The sequence below is a fragment of the Rattus norvegicus genome, chromosome 5, assembly GCF_036323735.1.
Source record: "Rattus norvegicus strain BN/NHsdMcwi chromosome 5, GRCr8, whole genome shotgun sequence".
In the NCBI taxonomy this organism is placed as follows: domain Eukaryota; kingdom Metazoa; phylum Chordata; class Mammalia; order Rodentia; family Muridae; genus Rattus; species Rattus norvegicus.
In genome coordinates this window covers 84,487,684-84,501,691 of record NC_086023.1, presented here as the reverse complement: position 1 = coordinate 84,501,691, position 14,008 = coordinate 84,487,684, and the positions used below count along the sequence as shown (strand labels likewise).

The following is a 14,008-nucleotide window of genomic DNA, read 5'->3' as shown; positions in this document are numbered from 1 at the left end:
CATGAAACCAGCCCCACTGAACATGGGAAGTATTGTACTTTGATCAAAAGAAAAGAAAATACCACAAATTTGATTCAGTCTTCCATACATGATGTAGTTTTCCCAGTTGATATAACATCCACTCCATGAGCCTGCAAGTTAACTGATAGACCAAAGATCCTGTGTATAAGAAAAGACTATCTGCTGGCTTTTCAATTTATATTTGTTGTTCTTTGCCCATTTATCTTGTCTGCAGGCATTTGCTTGAAGATAAGCTAAACCAGGCACCAAAGGTTTAAGAAAATATAGGAGAGGAAAAAAAACCTAAAGAATAAGAAAATTCTATCCATCATTTAGTCAATCCTTGCAGGTTGAGAAGAGGCAGCCATTTTAAAAACATGAACTTGAATTTTTTCTAGTCTTTGAGGGTTCTCATCTAGCTAAGAATACTGGCTATTTTTAAATTCCTTTTCTTCTCATGAGAACCCCTATAAACCATTAGCTGTTACTTTCTATGACTGACTTCTGTTAATCTGAAAACTTTCTTAGTTTTGTGTTGGGTCTATCTGAGATGTACTAAGAGACTAAAACCACTTTCTTCACATTCCTGGTATCTGTGTGTATCCAGTTCAAAGCCTGGAAACACAAACAGGTAAGCATGTGTGTGTGTACACGTATGTATATTGTTGGTTATAGGCATTCTGTATCTATATATATCCACCATCCATAAGTTTATATTAAGGCATTAGCTTATGCAGTTGGAGAGAATGGGAAGCTAGCTATAGACCAGGGAGTTAGTGTGTTGTGTAGCTCAACTATGCCTATAGTCTCTTTCTTCTTCAAGTCTTTGTTCTATCAAGGCCTTCAATTGATTGCATGAGGTCCACCTGCAATGAGGAAGCAATGTGTTTTACTCAGCGTGTCCTGGTCTGATGATAATATCTAAAACTACTTCTACAATCCCTGTAAAATAGTGTTTGATCACATATGTGACTAGGGCACCCATCTCAAGACAGCACTGTAAGTTAACCAGTGTAAAAACTGAGGATCGAATTACCCCAAAAGTTGAAAGAGAGGAGAGGAACAATGGAAATAGCACAAGTCAGCACTGGATGTTGAAGATAAGCTATGCACCAAAGATTTAAGAAAATGTATAAGACAAAGGGGGAGCAGAGAGATGGTTTAAAAGGAGAAGCACCTATGGTGCAAGCACAGAAATATAGACTTGGATCTCTAATTCCCATGTAAAAGTTGGGTATGATGGTGGATATTTATAACTATTTATAACATGGAAGCTGTATTTCTAGAGCTTCCTCCATGATTCAGAAGTTGGAACGTGGCTCAGAGCCTCCTCTTCCCAGCAATTGCTTACTGTTTTTATAATATGGAAAGGGGTCCTTATGAATCTCATAAGTTTCAGGACCTTCCTAAGCCTTTTGCCTTAATGAGACCTTATCAATTCAGAGGAAAAAACATTTCAATATAGATAAAGTAGCTTAGTGATATCAAGCATTAAATTTTCACCAACAGATTTATATATTCAAATATTTAGTCCCTAGTTGATGGTGCTACCTTTGAAAGGTTGAGTAAACTTTAAGAGGTGGAAAATAAGTCATGTGGAGTAAGGAGACACTGAGGTTATAATTCCAACTCCAATTTCTTTGTTTCTTGTAAAGTACCATATAGAAAGCAACCACAGCAAGTTTACACAGTCATACTTAGAGCCACTAGTTCCCATGAATTCCCTATCACTATTGACTAAATCTTCTTAAACAGTATACCAAAATAGAGTCTTCTGCCATTAAGTTGTTTCTGCCAGGAATTCCCCAATAGGGGTCAGCTAGTGAACTATTCCCACAGATTTTCCCACCTTCATGAGGCAATATGACTAATAAATATCCATTAGTTGCTTCCTTGTATAAATCTATAATGAGAGAGAAATGCAAAATGAGATTAGAGCAGACCCTGGACTTCAAGGCTGTCTTGTGACACATCCAGTAAGGTCCAGATTCCTTGAGAGTGCCTGCCTAGTTCCCTTGAAAAAAGGTTGGCCATCAGAGCATCTATGGAGGCTTGCAGAAATGGCATTCAAAGTATTAAGACTGGCATGGACATCTCTACACATCAATCTGACTAGCGGCCATAGGTGTGAGCATGGTGCAGTGTATGGAGCTGAAATATCCATCATTATTATGTGACTTCACATCTCTGCTTTATAGCCTTGGAAGATCATGTAATTTCTCTGAGTCTGTGTCTGCTTCTAAGCAGCAGTTAATGATAGCTGCCTTTCACACTCATTAGAAGGAAATGAGAAAGCATAAAGAAATGCCAAGATCATTTCCTGGCAAAGTGTTGGTTCATGGGAATGGTGAGGTTTTTTTCTAACACAGCTTAGAAGTCTCTACAAAAATTAAAGAGAGTGAAGGATATGCTACTGAAACTTGAATCCAAATATATGCCTATTTTAGTTACAGTGTATACAGACATCATTGTGTGGAAAAAGCAATGGATGACAGATTGGTTGCACAGTTGTGCCTGGTGATAGAAACAGTATGTTCTGCAGGCTACATGTTCTAACCTGCTTGAATCAGGAAATCAGTACACATCTGTCTGTATAGAGTGATTCTGTCTATTCTTTCTTCTTCTTCTTCTTCTTCTTCTTCTTCTTCTTCTTCTTCTTCTTCTTCTTCTTCTTCTTCTTCTTCTTCTTCTTCTCCTTCTCCTTCTCCTCCTCCTCCTCCTCCTCCTCCTCCTCCTCCTCCTCCTCTTCTTCTTCTTCTTCTTCTTCTTCTTCTTCTTCTTCTTCTTCTTCTTCTTCTTCTTCTTCTTCTCCTTCTCCTTCTTCTTCTTCTCCTCCTCCTCCTTTTCTCCTTCTCTTTCCTCCTTCTCCTTCTCCTTCCTCCTCTCCTTCTCCCTGTCCTCCCTCTCTCTCTCTCTCTCTCTCTCTCTCTCTCTCTGTGTGTGTGTGTCTCTCTTTCTCTTTCTCTCCTCTCTCTCAATCCGACTGTGTTTGTCTCCCTACCTTCCTCATTTCCTGACTTTTTGTCTCCCTTCCCTCCTTACACCTACCTCTTGCATTCTTCTTTTACTTTCCTTCTCTGTCTTTTTACTCCCTCCTTCTCTGGTCTCCCTTGCCTCTTGATTATCTACCTGTTTATAGTTCTTTTCTATAATATTTACCTCTATTACTGAGTGTGATTTTTCCCTTGCACTCATGTTCACTTCTTTCCTTCCTCCTTTTTCTACCTCTTTTTGTTCATGGGTTGGGGAGCAGACCTCTTCTTTTCTGCCTTTTATGGATCATCCCCACTATTCTTGACTATCTCTTATATCAGCAGTCTGAAAGAGGTGGCAGCTCTGTTTCTCTTCCTGCTTCTGGGCCTGAGGAGATGCGCAGAGAGGCACCATCTGTTGTATTCATGCTGGCAATGGGTGAAGATATTGCAACTCTGGGCTGGCAGAGTTTATTGGGTACTGGAAGGTAATCAGGATTCTTTGGACAACTTGATATGTTGAGAGAGCTGTTGAATTGGGTCAGGAGGGGTGGGAATGGGAAGAGTGAAATACAGGATGACATTAGTCATGAAGAGGTTTTATGAGCACTGCTCCCCAAGCCTGTCTGGGCTCTTAGTGCTGTAACCAACTCAAGAACAGCCAAACAAATGGATGGGATTTGCTACATTGGGATCAGAAACCAAATCAGGAGCAAACATTCCTTCTACATGTGTTGTCCTCTGCCACAGCTAATTAATTAGCAGCTTAGAAAATGTAAAACAGAGATAAGAGGAGAGGAAGAGCTGATTGTCAGGAATTGATGAATGTCAAGATACAGAAAAGGTATGGATAGTCCCCCAGGCAAGGCAGGATAAAGAAACATGCCAGAACAGGACTGTTAGGAGAAGGTAAGGAAGGAGCTTGTTAATGAAGTGTAGGCAAAGTAAAGGATGTTTTGTTTATACAAAATATAAGGAGAGAATGAATATGTTTTGTGGATCTGTGGAAAGGTGTGGGGGAAGGGGTGCCTCTGCGGTTCCATGCTGAGAAGCAGGAGGGCAAGAACATGGGAGACCAGAGGAGGCAAGCGGCCCCTTTTATAGTGAGTTACTCATACCTGGCTAATGCCAGGTAATGTGTGGTGGAACTTAGACAAAATGCTAACAAAGGCCACGAAGATGAAAATATTAAGCACCAAGGCAAGACATATCAGAGCCATCATAGGCTAGAAACAAAGATGCAGAGGTGAAAAATGTCTTTATTGATTCCCATAAAAGCTGAAACTGTGAAATAAGGGACCCTGACTGAATCTGTAGTTGTCTAGAGTTCTAGCCTCTATCGCGAGTATGTAACATAAACAAGAAAAAGAAAGAAAGAAAACTGTTCTGTAATTCTCCTTTGTTCATAGCATCCTATCGCTCACCTAGGAACCAGGTGACATGAACGCAGGTGTAGATTCCCCCAAGATTTTCATTTGGCAGATAAAACATGGCAGGGAGTTGGAGCTCTGGTGGTATAAATAGAGAGCAGGTGACATATGTCAGGAATACATATACCTTGTATTGCATGCATTGTGGAGAACCTAAGTCTGAACAAAGCTGGGATTACCCCAGTGAAAGGCTACTCTATATTTTTAGTCTAAACTTACACTCATACTCATTTCTGTTAAATGTGGTCCTTATCTCACCTAGACATCATCACTTTACAGTTTTTCAAAGCCAGAAGAGGAGGAAACTCATTGCCATTCTTTCCTTTGCTATCTCTATAATATATCACATTCTTTGGGTCTTTACTGTCCAGTATAACCCTCAATTTTGGTGACCTCACAATATATACTATTTCACAACTGCTCACCACGCTGTCTATTGCTTTCTCTACTTCTCTATCATCACTACCCTATTAGAGGCTACTATCAGCTCGTACTTGGACTATGTTCATGCTATGTTCCTAGGTAGTCTTTCTACTCTTATTCCTGTTCTCTTCCTCTCCTCTCTCCCCTTTCCTCTATATGAGCATGTATGGACACACATGTGTGCTGAAATGAGAGAAAGACAGAAAGATTACTATTCTATCATTCTTCAACATATTTTCTGAGAAAAAGTCTCTCACTGAACCTAGAATAAGGCTTGGAGTCAGAAACTCCTTAGATCTTTATGTTCCTATCCCTTCCCCAACAATGGGGTTACAGTACAGAAACACTTGACCACACATAGTGTCCTTCCTTCCTTCCTTCCTTCCTTCCTTCCTTCCTTCCTTCCTTCCTTCCTTCCTTCTCTCTCTCTCTCTCTCTCTCTCTCTCTCTCTCTCTCTCTCTCTCTTTCTTCCTTTCAGAGTTCAACCCTTGTGTAAGTGAGTGAGTGTTGTTACTGACTGCACCGTCTCCTTGACCCTCTTTTTTCTTGCTAAGGAACTTCCTTTATCCTTTGCCTTCACAATTTTCTATAAATACAAATATGACTATTCTTTACTTCAAAATGATGCTACATGCTTAAGAGTGCCCAGAGAGTGAACATGAGGGTTAGGGCCAAGTTAGGTTTTTGATTTCCTCTCCTTTATCCCCTCACATGGTCTGTTATCACTTCCTTTTCTTAGACTACTAGGTATCTTCTGCTACAAACTCTTGTAGCATCATTTACCATTCCACTCCAGTACATTTGTTACATAGTTCACATTAATTTAGTAATTATTAAGTCATGGCATCATCTCTCTGCATGATAAACATCAAAAAGTCTACCTCAATAAAATACTACAAAAATAAAAAAAAAACAAAGTTTTTTTTTACAGATACTGAGGCAGAAAATCCAACATCAAAATGGGGATACCCTTGGTGAGGTTCTCCTTTCTAGCCCATTGATATTGATTTTTCTCTTTTCTAAAGTTCCTTTCTCCTTCTTCCCATCCCTCTCTTTACATTCTCTTCCTTTGTGGATTTCAGACCATTGCTTCTTCTGAATGTTAGAGCAGAGGCTAGCCTTCTCTTATGGTTCTGCTCATATTTTTTTCTGTGCATCCTGAGTTAAGTTTCACATTACACTGCTTATAAGAATTATATTTTAGCTTCTGGTTATAAAAGGGAACCTGTAAGTGAAATCTCCTTGTATCACCTTCATAGACCTGACTTGACTGGGGAGAAGATAGCAAAAGACAGAGTTGAGGAAGCTATAATGTCACCATATGGCTCATTTGCATTGTCAATTGTGTTTCTTAGCAATCTGATTCTCCCTGTGTCCCTGAAGATGGGGCTTCCCACAGAACCTAATATCCAAATCCACCCTCTGGTTTTGACTTACCTTGCAGACACATCTGTCTAAATGGATAGTTTTTCCCAATAAAACAAGAAGTGGGTGTTGAGAGGTTAGGAAGTTTTTCTCTGTCTATATTGGAGAAATCCATCCAAAGAAAAATGAATCTGGAGTGCATGCCACCTCGTGGCATCAAGTGGTAGGAAACTGCATCTGAGAAGACCTTCCCATCATCTGCTGATGTAGGTGGAGGGAGACTAAGTTTGAAGATTTCAAAGGCAGGGCTGTCTTTGGACATTTCTGAGAACAAAGTCACTGAGGCCATTTAGGTGTGTCCTGTTTTCTTCTGGTTTCCTCTTCCTGCCTTTGATAATATCTCTCATCTTTCTCAGTCCTTCCTATATTTTTCCTTTTATCTTCTATAGTTTCTCTCTAAATTTCTCACCTTACTTTGTCTATTCATGTGGATTTTCTCAATTTGGAAACTGGAAATGTGACCATGGATAAGTGACCAGCGAGTTGGGGAACATATATTGGCAGATTCATGGACTTGACTACTGACTGCTGGCCTGGAGAAAATCCTATGACTTGTTTGGAGGCCTTGTTTTTCCTTTACTAAATTTTGGATATGGACTTCCGTGAGCTATATCCCACAATGCTGTAGTTTCATTAATAAGATATTGTGTACTCTCCATTGCCACTGTGCCTACTCAAACCTTCATTAGCCTTAGTGACTTAAGCAGAACTCTTAGTTTCTACCTCCAAATCCCATTTCTTTGTATTTCCCCTTACTTTCATTAGTAATAGTAGAGAACTAATTTAAATATGTTGACTTGAAAGCCATTCCAGGATAAGTCTTCACCTGAAATCTAAATGAAATCCTGTGTACAAGGTGTCCTCATTCTCATGCTTCATTCCTTAGCACGCTCTGTGTGCAAACTCCATTGCACCCACACCACACTCCTTTCTCTTATTGAAGAGCTTCCCTGAGATCATCACACTTGCTTCTCCTCTGCCTAGGACACTCTCATCCCCAATGTCCTCTCACTCCTACCCTGCCCTGCTGTGTTTGCTACTCACCTTGCATCATTATTGTCTCTTTTTCAATAGTGTCTTTTCCAAGAAGACTGTCTTGACTTTCTGGATGGGTGACATGTCCCTTGTTGTTATATTCTATTTCAGAAACATTGCTTGATTTTAGAACTGTGCAGATACCTATTCTACTGGATTAGAAGTTATTTGAAACATGGATATACCTACCTTTTACCATCATATATCAAGAGCTTTTTCCAATTTCTAAGGGTGATACACGAACATTGTATCTGTCCTTAAGCTCGTGAGAAGACCTGTTATTGGGTATTATTAGTGGGTCAGACAAAGATGGAGTTTCAGAGACTTAAGGTGGCCAGTCCCAGTCTCCCAGGGACTGGGAATGGGTCAAGCCTTAACCTCAGCCCCATTGCCACCCTGTAGCAGCAGCTGAGGCGACACAGGAGACAGTGGAGTCCCTGATGCAGAAGTTCAAGGAGAGTTTCCGAGCTAACACACCTGTGGAGATCGGTCAATTGCAGCCAGCCTCGCGCAGCAGCACCTCTGCAGGGAAGAGGAAACGGAGGAACAAGTCTCGAGGTAGGAACTGCTGGCACTCAGCCAGAAGACAGAAATCTGTCATGTGTTCCCAGATACAAGGAACCTTGTCCAGTACCTCCCTATTGCTATTATCTCTTGTGGCACTTCCCTGCTTCTTAAGCCCCCTTGACGATGATAATGGGTGTGCCGCCAGGTTAGAGCTAACTTCTCTGAGAACCATGTTGCCTCATGTGAGGATAACAATGAACACTTCACATTGTAAAGCAGTTATGAGGGAATATAAGGAGGCCTCTATAGCCAAAACCTGCAAGCAGCAAGTATTCTTTTCAAAGGTGTCCCTACCAAGAATAAAAGAGAATCAGAGCATGCTTGTAGACAGCATGAGAGCTATTGTCTGAGAGTCAGAAACAAGGCTCCCAGGAGCAGTGTTAGGGAACCACAGTTTAGAACCTTGTAGAGTACAGCAGCTGAGAACATCGGCATCGCATATTAGATAGAACTGATTCTTGTTTCCATTCTGAAGCTGTGTTCCCTGTATAATTCCATTAGACCTGTTTGAGGTACATCTGTCTCACATTGTAGTAAAATCGCGTGCAATAGTTCGAGTGTAGTTAGAACAGAACTGTTCGTCCTTGTCCCCCACCTCTCCCTTTTCCTCCGACTTCTCACATCACCATCATTTCCTCGGAGTATCTGTGTGACTTTGCGTGTGGGTGGATCCCACTTATCATTGATTTCTGAACCTGCACTTTTGTTTTGTCGAGCCACTCTTATCTCAGACTCATCGCACTTCTCTGTCCCTCTCACTCCTTTATGTACTGTAACTTCATCCTTGTGTCACCTTTCTTGTGCGCAAGCTTATGAATATGACCTTTAAAATTGCTGTTCACCTCTTCACTGTTTATACTAAATCTGTGTGCTGTGACCTCCACATGCCCTCTTCTGGAATTTTCTTTGTGTGCCTTAAATAAATTAACTGAACCCTATAAATTATCTCTTTCCATTTACTTACATTTAACTCATTCCAGGCAGTGGGCTAAGTAATATGTACACCATATGTTTTTCAGAACCCTTTTTTAGCAAGTACAATAATCCACATTTTATAGATGATCGCACCAAGACAGAAAAAGCTGAACATGTGTCAGAGGGTGCCATGTGTAAGAGGGTACCCTACAACAGTGGTATTCAACTTTTCTAATGCTGTGACTCTTTAACACAGTTCCACATGTTGTGGTGACCTCCAGCCATAAAAGTATTTTTATTGCTACTTTTTAACTGCAATAGTACTACTGTTATAAGTTATAATCTAAATAATTGTGGTTTTTTGATGGTCTTAGGTTACCCCTATGAAAAGGTCATTCAACCCTTTCCACAACCCACAGGTTAAGAACCAGTGCCCTAGAAATTGGTAGATCCAGAAAATTTCAACTAATCATAACCCCAAATCTGGTAGCTTATCTACCACGTCATAGTATTAGTGAACTTCTAAGTATCCTCCTACCCATCTGAATGAAATACTTCTATAAAGACTTCATTGACTGTGGCAGTCTGAGCTTACAGTGAAGTCTCCTAGATTTTCTTTATATGTGTTAGTACTGGTCCCTTGTGTGTGATCATTTGCTTCTGCCTGACTCCTTCCTTAGCTAGACAGAGTTCGTAGAGTTGTCTTCCTAGGTGGATGATATTTACGGCTAGATCTAAATCACTGTTCAAAAGCGTGGCAGAAGTGGTACTCAGGGTTTATTGGGAGGATTTTGTTCCTATTACTGTGAGTTTTAAATCAGGATGTTAGAAAAGCAGACAAGATAGGCATATTGTGGGAGGTCATAGATCAAAGTAGAGAGAGTTGCAGAGTTTCTTTCTGGAAGCTATGTAGTTAATAACAGTCTTCTGAAGTCAGGAATGGTGGTGTCCTAATGCTAACCCAATCACTTTCCATTTGGATGGCTGTGAAAAAGTCATCATGTTCTCTGAGTCTCAGTTTTCCAATTCCCTAAAATGGGAATCATCGAACTATAAGATTGCTCTAGGAGTCTAGGAAAACAGTGAGAATGCTCAGACAGCATGCAGCCAACATACATAAATTCTGTCCTGTGTGTTTTCCTGCATTGCACATTCAAGTCACGTAAAATCACACTAAGTTTTACCTCCATAGCTTTATTTTTCGGGTTTGCCAAGAGGATTCCTCTGCCTTCTTGTGTTTTCACACCTCATAAACCTACTTGGCTTCGAGTAGGTCATTTTTCTTCAGACCCAATATGACTTCATTTCTTCATTTATTCTAAGTATCTTTATGTCACCTAACCTTCATAACTATCTATTTTATGCTTCACAGTTTTCATAAGCAGGCCACTACTATAAGACAATTGGGCAGGCTTTCATTTTGAAGCAGTATTTTGTTTTAAATGTTACATAGGGGTTATTTTCCTTTTTTTTTTCTAAAATTGGTCTTCAATTTATAATTTGTTTTGCCCTGGCAGGGCAGACAGAATTTCAGGTTGAGATTGTTAATGAACACACAGCAGTTTAGACAGACTATAGATGGATACTATCCCCTGCTAGGTACAAGAAGTCTCAGTATTCTAATGAATGAATCTAAGCAGAGCTCCTCAATGCAGGTAAAAAAGTATGTCCTGCCTTTCTTTTTTACAGTCTTGACTGTTGTCATGTCTCGCTGTCTCTCGTAACTATACTCTGTGTCTGACTCTGTTTCTCCTCTACACAGCAACCAGACTTTTTTTTTAATGTTTCGTTTATTCATTTATTTATCTTTTAATTTCATTTTCTTGGATACTTTATGTATTTACACTTCAAAAATTATCCCCTTTCCTCCCTCTTCCATACCCCTCCCCGTTGCTTCTATGAGGATGCTTCCCCTCCCACCCACACACTCCAACCACAACACCCTGGCATTACCTTACATTGGGTAAATGAGCCTTCATTGGACCAAGGACCAATCCTCCTATTGATGCTGAACAATGACATCCTCTGCTACATATATGGCTAGAGCCATGGGTCAATACATGTGTATCCATTGGTTGGTGTTATAGTCCCTGGGAGCTCTGGAGGTGGGAGGGTCTGGTTGGTTAATATTTTTCTTCTTCCTATCAGGTTGCAAACCCCTGAAACTCCTTCAGTCTTTTCTCTAACTCCTCCATTGGGGTCCCCTTGTTCAGTCCAATGGTTAATTGCAAGCATCCTCATCTGTATCAGTAGGGCTCTGGTAGAGCCTCTCAGGAGACACCCATATCTGGCTCCTGTCAGCAAGCATTTCTTGGCATCAGAAATAGTGACTGTGTTTGGTGTCTGCATATGGCATGGATCCCCAGGTGGTACAGTCCCTGGATGACCTTCTCTTCAGTCACTGCTCTACTCTTTATCCCTGTATTTCCTCCCATGAGTATTTTCTTCTCCCTTCTAAGAGGGACTGAAGCAAACAAATTTTGTTCTTCCTTCTTCTTGAGCTTCACATGATCTGTGAATTATTTTCTTAGGTATTCCAAGCTTTTGGACTAATATCCACTTATTAGTGAGTGCATACCATGTGTGTTGTTTTGTGACTGGGTTACCTCACTCAGGATGATATTTCTAGTTCCATCCATTTGTAAAAGAATTTCATGTAGTCATTGTTTTTAACACCTGAGTAGTACTCCATTGTGTAAATGTACCACATTTTCTGTATCCATTCTTCTGTTAAAGGACATCAGGGTTCTTTCCAGATTCTGGCTATTATAAATAAAGCTATGAACATAATGGAGCACATGCTCCATTGTTTTAGGTTGGAGCATCATTTGGATGTATGCCCAGGCTACTTCTTTTAAAATCCTAAGTCAGTTAAGTTAATATTTGTTTATGAACCTTGAGCAGTTTTCCATTCTTCTTGAAATACCATCAGAACTCTAAACTCTGAAGTAAGAATCATGATGATCTGCATCCTGCTGTCTTCCCTAATGTCATTTACTCTGATTTTCTTTGTTTTCTATACAAACTGGTTGCTGTCACACTTCATGAACACAGCTAGCATATCCTTTCTTTAGAGCCTGGGAATTCTCTAACTCTTCTTGTTCATTGTTCTTTCTGCATCTTCAATTACCAACAGCTGCTTTCCTATCTGGTTCCTTCTCACCTTATGTCTCTCAGATCACTTTCTCCCATGTTAAGCAGTCAGATTTTTTTCTTCTTTTGGATTGGATACTATTTGTTACACTATCATATATACATATTCCATAAGAATATAGCATAAGATTGGTTCTTTTCTGTGCTTGCTTGTTGACTTTCTCTCTCAAATAAATGCTTCATGATTATAAACCTAATACGTACAAAGTATTTAACAAATGCTGGTTGAATATATGAACATCTGAAATCACTTGTAGTTTATATCTTTGGAATTGATGGTATGTAAAAGGTCCTTGATCACACTGATCTTCATAAAACGCTTCCCCCCCAACAGGAAGACTGAATGACACACGGCACATCAAACTAATGTCGTCAAGCATTACTTAAATAGTTCAGGAGCAGGGTGATGATGACCCTTGCCTCCATTAGCTCAGAATGCTGGAGAAGAAGAATAATGCATATACCAGCTGGTTAACACACTTTTGAGATGTCTTGACCTGGGAAAATGACTCAGTTGGTAAAGTATTTGCAGGCATGAAGATCTGGGTTCAGTTGCCCCACATCCATGTAAAATGCCAGGTGCATACCTGTTATCACAGCACTGGGGAGGCAGAGGCAAAAGTTTCCCTGGGCATTGTTGGGCAGCTAATTTTGCTGAATCAATGAACTCTATTCAGGCAGAGATTTGTCTCCCAAAATACAGTGGAAATGATAGAGGAAGACACTAGCTGTTTCCTTCTTATGTCCACATATGTGCAGGTCTTCACATGCATATACCCAAGAGCACGCACACATTTGGAGGGGTTAGAATTCCATAATCAAAATTCAGTACACACCCTCTTCTTGGAGATTTCTGTATTGCCTTTAATTCTGTTAAGACTGGAAAGCCTGCAGTACAAAAAGCAAGAATGCTTTGTTGAATTCACTGTCTGTGATGCCATCTTGCCTGCAGACTCTATTTTTCCCCTGGAACATTTATTCACATCTTGCCCAACAGAAGCAGCCTCAGAAACACAGCTTAGAAATGCTCCATTGCCCTGCACAGGCCATCAGAAAGCCTAAATACGATGGTGGTCTGACTCTACAGTCTTTCATTGTATTGTGCCCCCTCCTGGCCCAGAGTGAGAACACCTGGCCACTCTCTGCTTCATTAGGCTCCCTGACCAATGTGTTGTGCCCAGTCGTTTCCAGCAGATGGAATGGGTAGCTGAGGGCCAGTGTCATGGAATTCAGCACATGGCTAAAATCAGCTCAGATGATTCTATAGCTTGGCCTTTCTCCTAAGAGGCCTGGTAAATGCAAAGCTACACCATTGCTCATCAAACTGGGAAGGCAATTGGAGTAGGGTGGGGGTGCTTAATTTCTGCCTTCATATTTGTGACATGGTTTTGTGAGGTAGCTGTTAAGTAGCCACTCTCTAGTGTCCTGCAGGTTGTGGGAAGGAGGAGTTGAATTCAAATAAAGCAGAGGAAAGCTTCTCCAAATTTGAGCAAGAGTTTCTTGAGGCTCCTGCAGTTGAGAAGTTTTTTGTTTGTTTGTTAGTTGTTTGTTTGTTTTAAATATGGTTTGTCTCCATAAAAGGAATCAGATCCCATTACCTAGGATACAATTCACAGACCACATGACGCTCAAGAAGAAGGAAGACCAAAGTGGTAATGATTCAGTCTCTCCCAGAAGGGGGAACAAAATACTCAAAGGAGGAAATACAGAGACAAAGTGTGGAGCAGCGACTAAAGAAAAGGTCATTCAGAGACTGTCCCACCTGGGGATTTATCCCATAAACAGACACCAAACCTAGACACTAGATCCGATGCCAAGAACTGCTTGCTGGCTGGAGCCTGATATAGCTGTCACCTGAGAGGCTCTGCTAGAGCCTGACAAATACACAGGCTGATGCTCGCAGCCAACCATTGAACTGAGCACGGGTCCCCAATAGAGGAGTTAGAGAAAGAAATGAAGGAGCTAAAGGGGTTTGCAACCCATAGGAAGAACAACAACATCAATCAACCAGACTCTCTGGAGTGTCCAGGGACCAAACCACCAACCAAACAGTACACATGGAGTGACCCATGGTTCCAGCCACATAT

The 14,008-nt window shown here is 40.7% G+C and overlaps 1 protein-coding gene across 5 annotated transcripts in view; it reads left to right on the top strand.

Annotated features, from left to right (window-relative positions):
• The window catches only part of Astn2 (astrotactin 2), a 986,452-nt gene that overhangs the window by 257,748 nt on the left and 714,696 nt on the right, over positions 1-14,008 (top strand). For 3 of the 5 annotated variants that reach the window (XM_017593110.3, NM_001271363.1, XM_017593109.3), the window contains exon 4: positions 7,689-7,844. The exons of the other annotated variants lie outside the window; for them this stretch is intronic. In XM_017593110.3, the coding sequence (XP_017448599.2) occupies positions 7,689-7,844 (156 nt within the window). The remainder of the gene's footprint in view (positions 1-7,688; positions 7,845-14,008) is intronic. 5 annotated transcript variants of the gene reach the window in all.